The 13,941-nt window shown below is 36.5% G+C and overlaps 1 protein-coding gene across 1 annotated transcript in view; it reads left to right on the forward strand.

The window, feature by feature from the left end:
* The window catches only part of OCA2 (OCA2 melanosomal transmembrane protein), a 160,548-nt gene that overhangs the window by 59,364 nt on the left and 87,243 nt on the right, over positions 1-13,941 (forward strand). The window contains exon 14 of the mRNA XM_041422122.1: positions 7,979-8,111. Within this exon, the coding sequence (XP_041278056.1) occupies positions 7,979-8,111 (133 nt within the window). The remainder of the gene's footprint in view (positions 1-7,978; positions 8,112-13,941) is intronic.

The raw sequence follows: 13,941 nt of genomic DNA on the forward strand, positions 1-13,941 counted from the left end.
TTGGGCGAAACCCCCCCTCCCCCCCCCCCCCCCCCCCCAAAAAAAAATTCTAGAGAAATTTAGTGTTCATTGAGTTAGTGTAAAAACAACTGTGCAAGTGGAGAGGGAACTATAGTATAAAATCCTAAGTTTATGTATTGGGGTTTTTTTTCGTTTGACATCCCTTATGTTTCTATTGCTCTGTGAAAGAAAGATCTCTTCTAATTAACTGAATGCACTCAAAATAATTGATTACTGTCCATGTTGGGAAAGGTCTTTGAAAGTGTAGTATTCAATAAACTGAATGTTTACCATCAAAATATTTGAAATGTACTGCAGTTAGCTAGTTTGGATGGTAACTTTGAAGACTGTAGTATTGATTGTTAGCTGAGAACTTGATAGCTAAGTTTTAAATTTTAGATATGAAATCTGTGCACCTATCTAAAACTTCTGATCAAAAAGAGAGTAATTAGCACTTGCCATGCAGGTCATTTTCCTAAATACTCAGAAACTCATCATTTCTGTAGAACCTTTAGAAGTGGCTATAAACATGGGAGATAATTAAACAATTGCAATTGAAAAGAAACCATGTTGCATTTTTCTTGTTTGAGCTATTGATATTTTTAGGAGGACTCAGATGTATAAACACCCTGGAAAATATGACATTATAGCAAATTCTGTATCTGAAACAAGCACAAAAATCTTTCCAGATGTTTTCAGTCTGGATTATTTCCAGAGCATCTGCTGCATCACACAAATAACAACGTAGTGAAATATATTAAGTTCAACACAGGGCCATAGAATTCATGTTGCTTCTTTTCTATATTCTCAGTTGTTATATCTATGTATATAGATAAAAGAGGGTCAAAGACCTATCCTTGGTCCTGAGGCAGAGTGCCATGAACTGGGGTATGTCCTCACTGCTCAGGGCTCAACCCTTCTAAAGGAGATTTGCCTGGGAGAGTGCTGGCTGGGGTCAGCCAAGAGAGGTCAGAGGGGGAGCTGGACCATCTGGCCTCTTACAGTCTGAGCTGTTGAACTAATAGCTGCATTCCTAATTTTGTCCACCTGCTCCAGCATGCTCTCTTTTGATCAGAAGGAGAAATATAGACCTTGCTGTCTTGTTTCTGAAACTACTTCTAGTAAAGGGTGCTGTGCAGAAGGGTTACATGAGCTAGCACAGTTTTGTGTCTAAAATGCATGGGGAGCCTACCACATTAGTACTGAATAAAATTTATTTTATTACTTTTTTTTTAAACTGTTTCAGAGGTAAAAGTTCTTGAATGCATTAATGACATCTTAGAAACACTCCTTCATGCAGTATTCTATTATGGTATTTTCTATAGTATATACTTGGTTTCTACCTCTTTTTATGGTAATGGTTTTACCATAAACCATTATGGTCAAGTTTTTGGACATTCTAGGAGTTCTAGAAATTTTTTCCACTTGATATTTTTTGTTAAAATTCTTCTTTTCATTCTCTTGTACTTCCTTCTCAGTGTCGTTTTTGCACAGTGAGTACATGAGTACTTGGACAACTGCCCCTGCAGGAAGTTGAATATTGAACTGTCCTATGTAGATGATTTGGTTTTCTACTTTATTTAGGTGCTATCAGGAGGAGAATGTTACCAATATTCCTGAACTTTTACTGCTTTAAATCAACCTCTAAAAGCATTTAAGCAAAATATTGTGCAAGTTTACACTTTTGTAGGAATCCTTGGCTTTTATATCAATATGAAATGGAATGCAGCCTTGTTACTTTGGGTGCTGTTATCTGGTTACAGTGTCAGAAATGCTTTACTTTCTGTTTACTGTGGTGCTGGAGAGTCTTTTCTCCCTAGCTTCTGGAGAAAACTAACATCTTATTAAAAGTATTTTATTTAAACCATGTTTGAATAAATAAGATTTTTGTAACATTTTGCTCATTAAAATGTAGCAATAAGTCTCTTTCCTTGTCTTGAGATGCAAATGAATGTCAAAAGGATATTTTCTTTGTAGCTGCTGTTAATTTATAATCCTGACATATTCCCTACCATCATGACTGGAATCAGTGGAATGTTTGCATAATAGGAAAAGAAGATTTGTTGTGTTCTTGGTTGTTCTTAGTTGGAGTCGGAAGAATTTTCACAAAACAGCATTTATGTTTTGATTTTAGGATAAGACCAAATGGAAAACTTGTTTAGTGAATAGAAAACATTTTTTAATGTTTTATTATCGAGTTCTGGTGTTAACAAAATTATATTTTTATTTTGAAGAGATATGGGCTTCAAACTTTGGGAACTCCATGTTTATATGTACAATAGAGCATGAACCAGCTGAATATGGTCCTTGCTCCCAGAAGAGTTGGACAGCAAATCTTCTGTGTTTGGGAACTTCACAAACTTCTACAAACACACCTTTGAGATCAGAAGTTGCTGTGCTCTAAGCACAGGGTGTGATTCCCAGTTCTTTAAAGAACGGATGGCAAATAGGTCTGCAGAGCAAAATGATGCTGTGAACGTAGTGATAGTGAACATGTGCACTGGTGTGTCCAAGCTAAATCTGCATAATGATAAGAGCAAAGGCAGTTTTAGCATATGCTAGACACTGGGTTATTTATTTGTTTAACGCCTTTTATTTACTGTTTTTGTTAGCACGTGATAAAGCTTGTGCTGTTAATCTGATGTCTGATGAGGATTTGGGGGTTTCAGCATACCACTCAGAATTATTCCTGCCATTTAAAAGGAATTTCCTGGGAAACTCACACACATCAGGCTTTCCTGTGCTGCCTTTTAGAGACTTTCAGCCTTCATGATGGAATTTAGCATGATGTGATATTAGTTGGTTATATTTAATGATAAATTGTGGTATCAAAAAATTTATGAAAGAAAGTAGGTACTTCTGAAAAAAAAAGAAGAGAAAATCCTATATGTGAAGCTTTAAAGATATTTCAAGCACCCGTAAAATGAATTCCCATAGTTTAGTAGGCTATTTTTGTTGAGTTTGCTGGATACAAGCTTGTTAAAACTTTTAATCAATTTGTAGAACTCTACCCCTTCTGTTGATGTTTGATTGATTCCTTTTCTCAAGAGAAAATTACGCTTAGGTAAAATGCATGAAGTAAAATGTATGGGCTTCCATCTGACTTCAGAATTTTTGCCACCTACGCATGTAGTAATCACTAAACAACATAATGTAACACAAAAAGGAGGTTCATCAGTGTCTCAAATAAACATTATCTTCATGAAACTGGGTTAGACCATCAGTGATTTCTGGCTCAGTGACATCATGAGCAGCTCCCATGAGAGACAATGCAGATCTCAGTCACTCAGCTAGAAGGGATGTTTAAGCCAGTGTAGAAATAATAATACTCTTGCTCTTCTTCATTTTATTAGTTTTAAAATATTAAGTAAAGGGCATTCTGGCTAGAAACACAGTACTTGCTGCTCCTCAAATTGCTGCACACAGCTATAATTTTTGCTTTCTCATTGCTCTAAATAGGCAGATTTCTTGTGGAAAGGTCTGACTTGCTAGAATTTAATTTAACATCTCCAGAAGCAATGAAAAAAAATAAAGATTATAGAAAGCTAGAATTTTATGAAAACAATATGATACTTCCTCTTAAATCAAATATATCAATTTCATATTTGCATTTTAAACTATAAACCAAGGAAAGATGCCCACTCTGTTTCAGCTCTGAATCCGTAGGCAGTGGAACCTTTAGGCTGTTGTCTTGCTAAAACAAAATCTTTAAATTTTCTCTTGACTGGGGAACAGGAGGAATTTGACACGATCGTCATAGCCTCAAGTAAGGGACATTTGAAGCGTGTTTTGTATTTATCTCATAGATTGAAATCTCCTGGAAGAAAAATGTTTCTTGCCTATTGTGCATGTCAATTCTATTCCAGTCTATTGTGCAGGAAAAGAAAATCTTTGTGAAAATGAATTTTTGTTGTATGCAGGAGACATGGGGAGCACTTTAATGCTTTTTTACAATGCTGCATCCTGGCTCCAGCAGCGCAGAAGACTCAGGAGGTATAAAATGTGCTATCCACAGCCACAAAGGGTAGGAGTGTAGGCTCTGTGGAGACGTTTCTGTCCTTTCTGGGGTGTGGGAAAAGGAACAGGGGCAACTGGTGAAGCAACGGTGCCATGATCTTGGTATCCTCTGCTGCATCTATGGTATCTGTGGTACAGTGAAAACTCTTTAGTCTCTTAAAGTTCTCCAAGAGGCTGCCAGCTGGCTACCAGCTATCTGACAATGCCTGGTGTGAAATCAGCCTTGTTTCTCCCTGAAAACACATTCCCTGTGCTGCAGAGAGGCTGGTGCTAAGCACCCAGCCCAAAGCATCAGGCAGGGCAGCTCTCTGTATTTCACTGTATTTCAGCCTTTCTGAGATCAGCCATAAAAAGTGGTGCACTTGGTAGTTCTCAGCCTCCTCATGGCTACAGGGCATCAGCTGTCCAAGGCTAGTGATCATCAGGATTCATTTTCACTCGCTGTCTCTGGATCAATGCAAGGAGGTAATGGGGAAGAAAGCTAGGAGTAAGGGATGGGAAGAGAACTGACTCCAATCTCACATTATTACTGACAATCCTGTCATGCAAGGATTTTTTTTTGTGGCTATTTTCTGTCCAGAAATAGGCACACTCCATGTTAGAAAACAATTTGTTTCAGCTGAAGTGGAAAGCTGTTCTGTGTTCTGCAGTAAGAGCAAAGCAGCATGTTTTCTTTTTCACCAGGGATCTCAGAGATACGAAAAATCAATGTGCTGATATTATGAACTTTAACAAAATCCAAAATCTCAGCCAAGCTACTCCCTCTGACAAGTTTGGGTAAGCTCTTGGACAGGATGCCAAAAAATCTGGTAGAATTTTTTTTTTCTTCTTGTGATGGTGTCTGCAAATCACTTTCAAGGCTTATCTACGTCAGCTCTTATGTCACGAAGCTTTGTTAATCCTGATTTTTTTTCCAGGGTGTTGTGATCTCAATCTCATTTCAGTTCCTTTCAACTATGAGTCAGGCCTTGAGACCTCCTTCTTACCCTTAGCATTTTAGTTGGCCTTCTAGGTTGAATTGATTTTCTTCATTGAGAAATTAATTTTGTGGGTTTCAAGTGACGTATTTCTTGTGCTGTATTTTTTGAGAAACCTCTGCATCGTGGCGTTTCAGGGACCAGACACAATTCTTTTTCCTTTGAAATAGGTGTGATAATAAAAATGTAAAGGCAAGTGACTTTTTGTATTTGTATTTACTTGCATAAGCTACTTAAAGTCAAGATCCTTTAATATGTGACGAAGATATCGCATTTTTAAACTTGAGGGTTACCAAGAATTCATTGGGTTCCAATTTATCTTTTTTTTTTACTTCTTACATTGCATTTACTTGCATTGCATTTATTTACTTCTTATTTACATGCATTTATCTCCAATTCTGTGTATTTCTACAGAGAATTTCTACATCATAATTGGCCTGGTATCTGGCCAGCCTAAGAAAAGTTTCATCTCCACTGCTTTTTTTGTAAGACTAGTCTGAGTGCAAAAGTAATTTTCCTCATTCTGGTAATTCTGTATTGAGTATGATCTGACCACTCCTAACTACTTTGTTGCTCTTCAACCACCTATTTTCCAGTAGTTTTTCTTTCAGCAGATAGTTCTTTTTTCCAGTTAGGTTTAGGCATTTGTGTTTTGGCTGGTGTAGCTTCAGTGTATTTACAGCTTAAATAATTTTGGCTTCCTCTACCTCACTTTGCCATTTTAGAGACCATACAAAACTGAATAATGATTTTGCATACTTCCTGACTTGTTTAATAGCATGGTGTCAAAGTTGGAAAATTTCTGAACTAAAACCAGTTCAACTTTTGAGGTTTAAAGTTCTTATTTTTCTAGCCAAAATTTTATGATCTTTCTTTTTTGTCTATAATCTTAGAGGCAACTCATATATAGATGGGTTCAGATAGATTTATATTTATATTTAGATATATTAGATATATTTAGATACATTTGTATTCAGATAGTTTTTTTGTCAATTTGTTGTCAATGCTTTTCATTAAGGAAATAAACATGGGGATATGGAGTTTATATACTTTGGGGGGCTGGTCTCACAAACACTGAGCCTTTGCAGGAATTCTTTTTTTATTCATTTGTAAATTTACTAGAGTTATGAATGTTGTTTTCATCCCTCATAGAAAAGTCTCCTGTAGCTCTGTATCTTAACTTGATGCCCAGAGGCCAATCTCTGTAAAAACTGATTTGTAAAAACTGTCTTACAGAGATGTCAGACACCTAAGTGGCTGACCTACTTTGTAGGCAAACTGAATGAAGGTACAGTATTTTTCTTTGTGGTGCCACTTTTTTTCTGTCCAATTCTTAGAATAATCTCATTCCAGTTCCTGAAGAATCTTCCTTCTGCTTTCATAAAAGCAATGGCTCTAGCTAAGTTACAGCAAAAGGCCAGCAAATGGACAGGTATAGTTTCACTTTTTAGTGTCTGGAGAGTAGAAGAGTCAAGGAATATACTATTAAATAGCAAGTAGGGATGACATTACCTCAGGAAGCTTAAACCTGTATTTTAATAGGATCAAATTCTAATCCTAGGTCTGCATATTTATGGTTTGAGATTTATTTGACTGTCTGCAAGCTATGGATTTTTTTTTTTTGCCAAAGAGCACCAATCTTTATCTGGCTATGAAAGTTCTTTATGACTGTCATCAGTTTTTGTGTTATGTGTCTTTTTATTATGCCCTGTGGTGCAATAGAGAAACTTTTGCTTCCTTTTTTTGAACCAGAGACATTTCAACTAGGAAATTTCCACATAAATTCTTTTAGCATTTGACAATACAGAAGAACACATATTTAAACCAGTAAGTTCCCAATAGTCTAAACACACTGGAGGTAGTATCAGCTGTTGCTGATACTACAAGGGAAGCTGTTTTTAATATGCATTGGAATTACCAAAGGACCTATAGGAAACTCAGTTAAAAATCAGGGAACAATAGATACATAGTGGTGTGTCACAGGGAGACCAATTAACTTTTCAGTCTCTGGGAAATCAGTGGGTGCTCTGAAAATTCAGCTGGGACAACCTGGGCTATCCAGGGCTTAAGCCATGCTTTATTCCAGGTGTCACAGGTCTGCTCTGCTGGGATCACCAGTTCAGCCAGCCTCTGTTTTTTGGATATAAAACAGTTCTCTCCTACCAGACTACTTGAATGTGATCCTCCTTGGAGCTTCTTAGGTAACTTCTTTTGGATAGGCGAGTCATGGCTACTTCAGAAAGCCCAGTCCAAAGGCTAACCCTGATCCACTACAATGTGTGCAATATGGAAAAATGTAATAACTCATTAAAAGGGACCCCAGAGGTCATCTAGACCAATGTCCTACTCACAGCATGGCAAGCTTCAAAGTTTTAGGACAAGATGTCACTGTTCATTCTTATTGCTTGAAAGCAATTAATGCGTTCAGCGTTTTAATACATTCTGCTTAACCTTTTTTAAAACCCCTTCATGAAAAGGTTTCATTGTGTAAAATATAAAGAAATGTGTTAATTTATTAACAAGAAAGAAGAATAAGCACAATATTGACTTGTAATACTTTTATTGTAGAAGAATTGTTCAGATAGAATTATTGTAAGCATTTCTGTTTTCACCAGTTTAAGACAAAATCTGGTAATTAAAATTCAACTATTTCTGAGACTTTGAGTGATTTGAAATGAATTTAAAGTGATTTAAGTGAGAAATAAAAGTTAATGATTCAGTTTGGGTTTTTTACTGCACATTTCAGGAACAGTAGGTGTGTTTCAGAGTAACTTGTAATGCAATGTTTTAGTTCTTTGAATTAAATTTTAATGTGGCTTGTCTCCTTGAAACAGATGAAATACAGCAGATACTGTACTTGGAACTTGCTATATGGCTTTATATTTATTATTGATTGTTAGCATACATAAAGCTGAATTCTTTTCCCTGTGGGTAATATAGAAAAATAAGTGAATTTTAATTTAGGTTTTTGTTTTTATTTTCAGGGATTGGATTTTGCAGCCTTCACAGGGCATATGTTTTTGGGTATCTGCCTTGTTGTTCTGGTCTCCTTTCCTTTCCTCAGACTTCTTTACTGGAACAAAAAACTTTACAATAAGGAGCCAAGTGAAATTGTTGGTAAGTGTGAGTGTGAAAAAAAGTTATATTGTAACACCGAATATGTGCTAATTGGAAACTGGGTAAGGTCTACTACAATGGTGTCTTCAGATGGAAGTGCCCACCCTCCTCACTATCTGAACATTAATTTTCAACCAATAATTCATATTTTATTTTTAGTTGTGGTATTTTCTGATTTTTAGAACTGGATGTTTTTCTGATGCTGAGGTTTTGACATGAATTATTAAATATCTTACAAAATTTGCAGGTATATTTTTCATCATTCATTATAGCCTTAGACATGAGTATCAGAATGTTCTGTGTTGCAACAAATAATATCTGCTTAAGGTGCTGAGTTCACAGCCTAGATTTATAAATATCCCAGGTTTCCCTTACGACAGACATAGTGCACTGATGCATTCCCTTGCTGATGACTTTCTTCCATTGAATTTTTCAGCAATCTTTTACTGGTCTGTGGTCAGTGAAAGGCATTTAATCAAAGCAGAACTTTTCAAGTCCTCCCCAGCTTGCCTCTGTGGCTCTTCCTACCCTAAATTTCCCTGATGCATAATTTCTGCAATTCTGTAGAACTGAATCTTTTTATGTCACTCACCTCAATAGTATCTAGAAGTCTTCTTAAAGCTGTTTCAATGACTGTAGACTGTGTCAGTCCCTCTTTGTCTTCATGCTTTTATATTTTTCAATTCAGTCATTTTGAAGTTTTATCATTGTTCTAGGGCTTCTCTTTCAGCACTGAAATTTAATACTAACCCCCAAAATGTTCACAGTTTCTTTACAAGGTAAGAAATACTTCAGTAAGTATAATTTATTAGCAAGCTTTATACAAAGACAGTTGAGTATAACTGTTTCTTCCTTGGGACTGATGCTTGTTTCACCTTTGGCTGCAGAAGACTTAAGATCCAGGCTTGCACTGACCATTCAACACAGGTTTTAAAGTGCCATACGAGGTCTCTGTCTCTGTGTGTGTGGCATCTGTTTATCACAGAGAGGATGACTTTGGATACTGTTGATGTACCTTGGCTTCATTTGTTGTCTGTGGAGAAAGATAAGTGCTTTTCAAGACTAATGGAGATGTCTATGCTAGAAGAGATATATTGCAGGCCTTAAAAGTTTTCTTTTCTCTTATAAGGAGACTCCAAGGTGACTAACTGTGGCAGAGACTTTCATGATAGGTATCTCATTTAGGCAAAAGGAGTAGTACCTGTAGTACCTTGTCTTGTTCCAGGGGAAATTTGCTTTAGGATTATGGCTTTATTAAAAGCCAGGAGTGACAGTCCTCTCCTCAGTAGATTATACCATGTGTCTCGAATGCCATCTGATAGAAAAACAAGAGAAGAAATTTCTCTGCTTAGGAAGGCCTTCTGAACACTTTTGTCAAACACAAAGTTTTGACTTTGGTGTCTGTTCAGCACAAGGTGCACTCAGCTTACCTGTTTGTATTGCTAAAGGCGAAAGTTTTTCCCAGAATTTAGATCAAAAATATTTCTGATGTGTTCTAGATATTATATTATCTGTTTTCTAAGAGGTTTAAGGAGAATTTCTCTTTCTTCTATATATCTGTCTGGTATGAGGTAGGCATTTTCGTTTTAAAACTGCTGAGGCTTTCTGCACCCTTAGAGAACTTATCCAGAGAGTAAGAGAAATAAAGAAATTAACTCAGACCCTAACATGCTTAGACTCTTTCCCTGTGATCCTACAGAGGATGATTTTTCAAAAAAGCTATCAAGAAAATTAATTATTCCAATTGTCAACAGTATTGATCCCAATATAATAGCATTATTTTATAAATATATATTTTAGAACATGGAATTGCTGCTTTTTCACCTTTTGTCTATAAAATTTTAAAGCATATGTTTTAAATTTTTAAGAAATAAAGTATGTAATGAATTTTTTTTAAATTACTCTGAATAGTACAGTTTATTCACTGACACACTATTTCTGCCAGTGAAACACTGTAGTACTGAAACACTGGCAAGCATATTCCCTTCATATAATGTCTTGGTAATCTTTGTTGCTTGCACCTTAGTCTGTTCAGATTTAGCAGTCTCCCAGTCACTATACCATGTGTTCTCATCATCAGCTGCTTGTCCTTTGCTGCAAACCTAATCAGGAGCTGTTCAGTTACAGCAAATGCTGAAGAGCCACTCTTTCCATTGAAAATTTCTGTGAGAGGGGAAGAGAAAGAAAGAGACCAATACAGCTCCATTAGGAGATAGCTGTTATGGTTTGGATTTGCAGAATGGCCTCCAAGGTGCTTCCGGGAGTCCTTTCATCTCCAGTTGAAATGGTTCTGTGATAACTTCAAATGGCTTGTTTGAAGCAGCTGTTTTAATCAACTAAATACCAGTCTTTCCTCACCTTGCCCTCAATTAGCAATTAAACAAGTTATGTGAGATTTAATTGGTATGTTATTCTCCCTAGATTTTTTTTTATCCCTGTGCACCATGTACTTTAAGGTTTTTTTTCCTGCTGCTTTAGGATACACAGATGATTAAAATGGATTTGTATGAATTTTAAAAATGGACAATGCTCTTATTAAGAAGATACATTTTTATCTTAATTTCAACACTGTATATTACCAGTATTTTTAATCTATTGGATTTCAGACGTATTTGCAGCACCTCTGCTGCAGTAAAAATCCCTGTTCTTTCCCCAGGAACCACTGTCTACCAGCAGTGGCTTTAAGCAGGGTAACTAACAAAAGAGATGACGACCCTGAAGAACTCATCCATGAGAGAGAAAATCTGATGTTCTTTAAGAACGAAGGGATTTTTGAGGACTTTCTTGAGCATGTCTTTTAGCTGATAAACCTGCTCCTTGTTCTGTGTGATTCAGCAAAAGATGCTAGGGCTAGAAGAGTAAGCTGAGAAAGTTTGAAAAGTTTATATGTATGTACACTTCCACAAAAGAATATGCAAGGGAAATAATATCTGAGTGTAAGAGGAATTAAATTTACCATTTCAACTGCCACTCTGAAAACATGAAACCAAAGTTTTTTCTTCCTTTAAGGGTTAAGAATACATTATTTAGTTCCTGGGAAGTGTAACAATACATTATTATGTCTCAGCTGTCAAGCTGTAGAGACATGGACCTCAGTGTTTGGCAAGGTTGCTATCCCCAGGAGAGTGGGTGGCACATGTTCTGGTGACAAATATTATTATACTGGCCATTTTTGTCAGAGAGGAAGAGCTTTCTCTTAGCACAACTTTGGCACCAGCTCCCCATTTCTACTTTGTTGCTTGCTCCTTTTTCCAACTTTTTCACTGGCTGAAAGACATCCGCCCTTTAAGCGGGGGTGGTAATAGCAGGAGAGGGGGAAGCATGTTATTCCCTCTGGTGTAACTCTCTGTCTGCAGCAGCTGGGAAAATACTGATGGTAGTATGAGAGTCAGCATGTAAAGCTGACAGCAGAAGGAATTAATTAATCATAGTCATACGTAAAGTGCTTAATGTGTGAAAAACACAGAGCTGCTTCCCACAACGGGAAATGCGGTAACCAGATGAGTGAGCAAATCTGTTTCTTTTTTCCACGTGAAGCTCTACAGATGTTGTCAAGGAGAAGAAAAGCGATAGGAGGAGAGAAAGAACCACTGTGATGACTTGGAGGAAAACTACAATACTTAGTGCCTGACATTTTGAAATGCAAAAAGCTGACATAAAGTAATGGTTATGTCTAGGGCCACAAGGACACTGCAGGGACTCAGAGGGCACCCAGGATAAGGCGTAGTGTAACATCTGTATCTGGGCTGCTCAGGGTCAAAGAGCACCCTATAGTCCTGTTTTTGCTAGTAACATATTTGTAATTTCAGGAACCATTTCTTGCTAGAATCAGTGAAAGGTATATCAGTGATGTAGCTGAATTAAGTAAATTGACAAATCTCTGTCCTGAGGTGCATCTGTGCCTATGTAGGTATTTTACTAACTGCCGGTAAAGCATAGTTGGTATTTAATGTGGTGTTGGAAGTAATGGCCTGTCCTCACTTGGAAGCTGGTTCAAGTGAGGAAAGTAGCAAGCAGTTTATGAAGACATATTTATTTTATAATGTCCAAAGAAAGGGATATTTCAATACTTTAAACGCAGTCTGAATGGAAGTTTTGCAATATGCACTACACTCTGCTGTCCTCACCTAAGACGCTAATTTCATTGGATTTTACGGGGAATATTTTTAAACCTTGACAATGCGGACAGTAAAATGTGTGTTGGTTTTTTTGTGTGGTCTCTTTTTCTCTCTTCTCTGCAATCCAGTTGTAGATATTAGCACCGAATAGTGAATAGTTAACATTTTAACTTTCCTACTGTGCGTGTTAGCAGGCTGAACTAAAAGGTGCAGCTTTCTTATGAATGCTCTGGGTATCTAAGATAATATCTTTCTGATACATATTGTGTCTTTTATTTGAAAGAGCAGTAAGTCTTTCAGTCTCAAACAACTAGATAGTCTTAACGTCCCTTCAGACACTGTTTTTAGTCCTTTTTGGATAATATATCAGGATCTACCACAGCCATGGCTTTATGTTTGAAAGTGCAAATCAAAAGCTGTCTTTTGTTATTGCCCCTTCAATAGCTCTCTTGATGATCAGGAATGAAAAGTAGTACAGTTATTTACTTGCCACAGATTGAAGATTTTTTTGTATTTTTAAATATTTTCAATAATTTTATGCTTTAATTCCTGTATATGTATTTTGAACTGCTTTGGAGTTGGTAGAGTATTCCCCTTGGAAAAAGAAAAACATTGATCTGCCTCTTCTTGTCTTCAGATGAAAAAAATAGTATTCTGACATTGCAAAACAAGTAGAATATGACAATCTCATATTATTTGCTTAGTGCATTGATAATGTAGCCATCACAATAAGGCAGCTGTAATATTACTTTAGCTGTCTTATGCAGAAAGAAGGTATAATATAGTGTCATTCTGAATCAATAGAGCAGCACCTGACAATTTATTATATTCATTTTTTATAGAAGGAATAAGTACTGGAAAATCACTGATGGGAGGGAAAAACTTAGTGCTAGCTCCTGTTTCTTTTGCAGCCTCTGTGCCCCTCTGTTTTTGTATCCAGATTTCAGTTGTGAAAGGATTGCACATACAGTGGTTGGCAAAGCACAGCCTTTCCATTAACAGTGTTTGGGTGAAGATATGACAAAATTTTTCACTTTCATGGCTCTGAAATTCATAAGGTCTTCCTAATAAACAGAGCTTAAAACAGCCGTTTAGTTCTACGTAACATATTATCTGTGTTTATTTGCTGCAGAAAGCTTTTACTGTGGTGGTGTTTCAAGTACAAGTGTAAGCTTGGCAGATTTTTAATTGCTTTGCTCTTTTCATTTATCAAAGTGGGTTCATTGTATTAGTCACCATTTTTACTTCTAAACCATTGATAAAGTTATGGTGAGTCTGAAGTAGGCTGCATTGTTTTGCTCTTCATCTTGTCCTGTTAAAAGCATTAGAAGAGGCATTATCTTTTGAAATACTCCAAAAGACTGTTGTCCTTTTGAGGCTTTATCTTTTTATGGTTCTTTTTTCCTTATTCTTGGGAATACCATCTCTAAGTAGTGACTTGTGCCACTTTTTCTCATACTGAAAGGATAGCAGCAGCAGTTACATTTTGTGCTAAATGTTTTGGGATTGGATACATATCCATTTGTGTTTGAGCAAAGTACAGTGAATTTAAGAGAGTTTGCTTTTTTCCCAAGGGAGACTTGTAGTTTAACGGAAGACATCAGCAAAATTTGCTTTCATTGGCAAGACTGGCAGTCTGAATGAAAACGATTTGATAGTAAGCTGGAGTTATATTTCTAGATTTCACACCTGAGAAAAATTTCCCAAAACAA

Source organism: Onychostruthus taczanowskii, unplaced genomic scaffold (assembly GCF_017590055.1).
Source record: "Onychostruthus taczanowskii isolate IOZ18803 unplaced genomic scaffold, ASM1759005v1 scaffold71, whole genome shotgun sequence".
Taxonomy (NCBI): Eukaryota; Metazoa; Chordata; class Aves; order Passeriformes; family Passeridae; genus Onychostruthus; species Onychostruthus taczanowskii.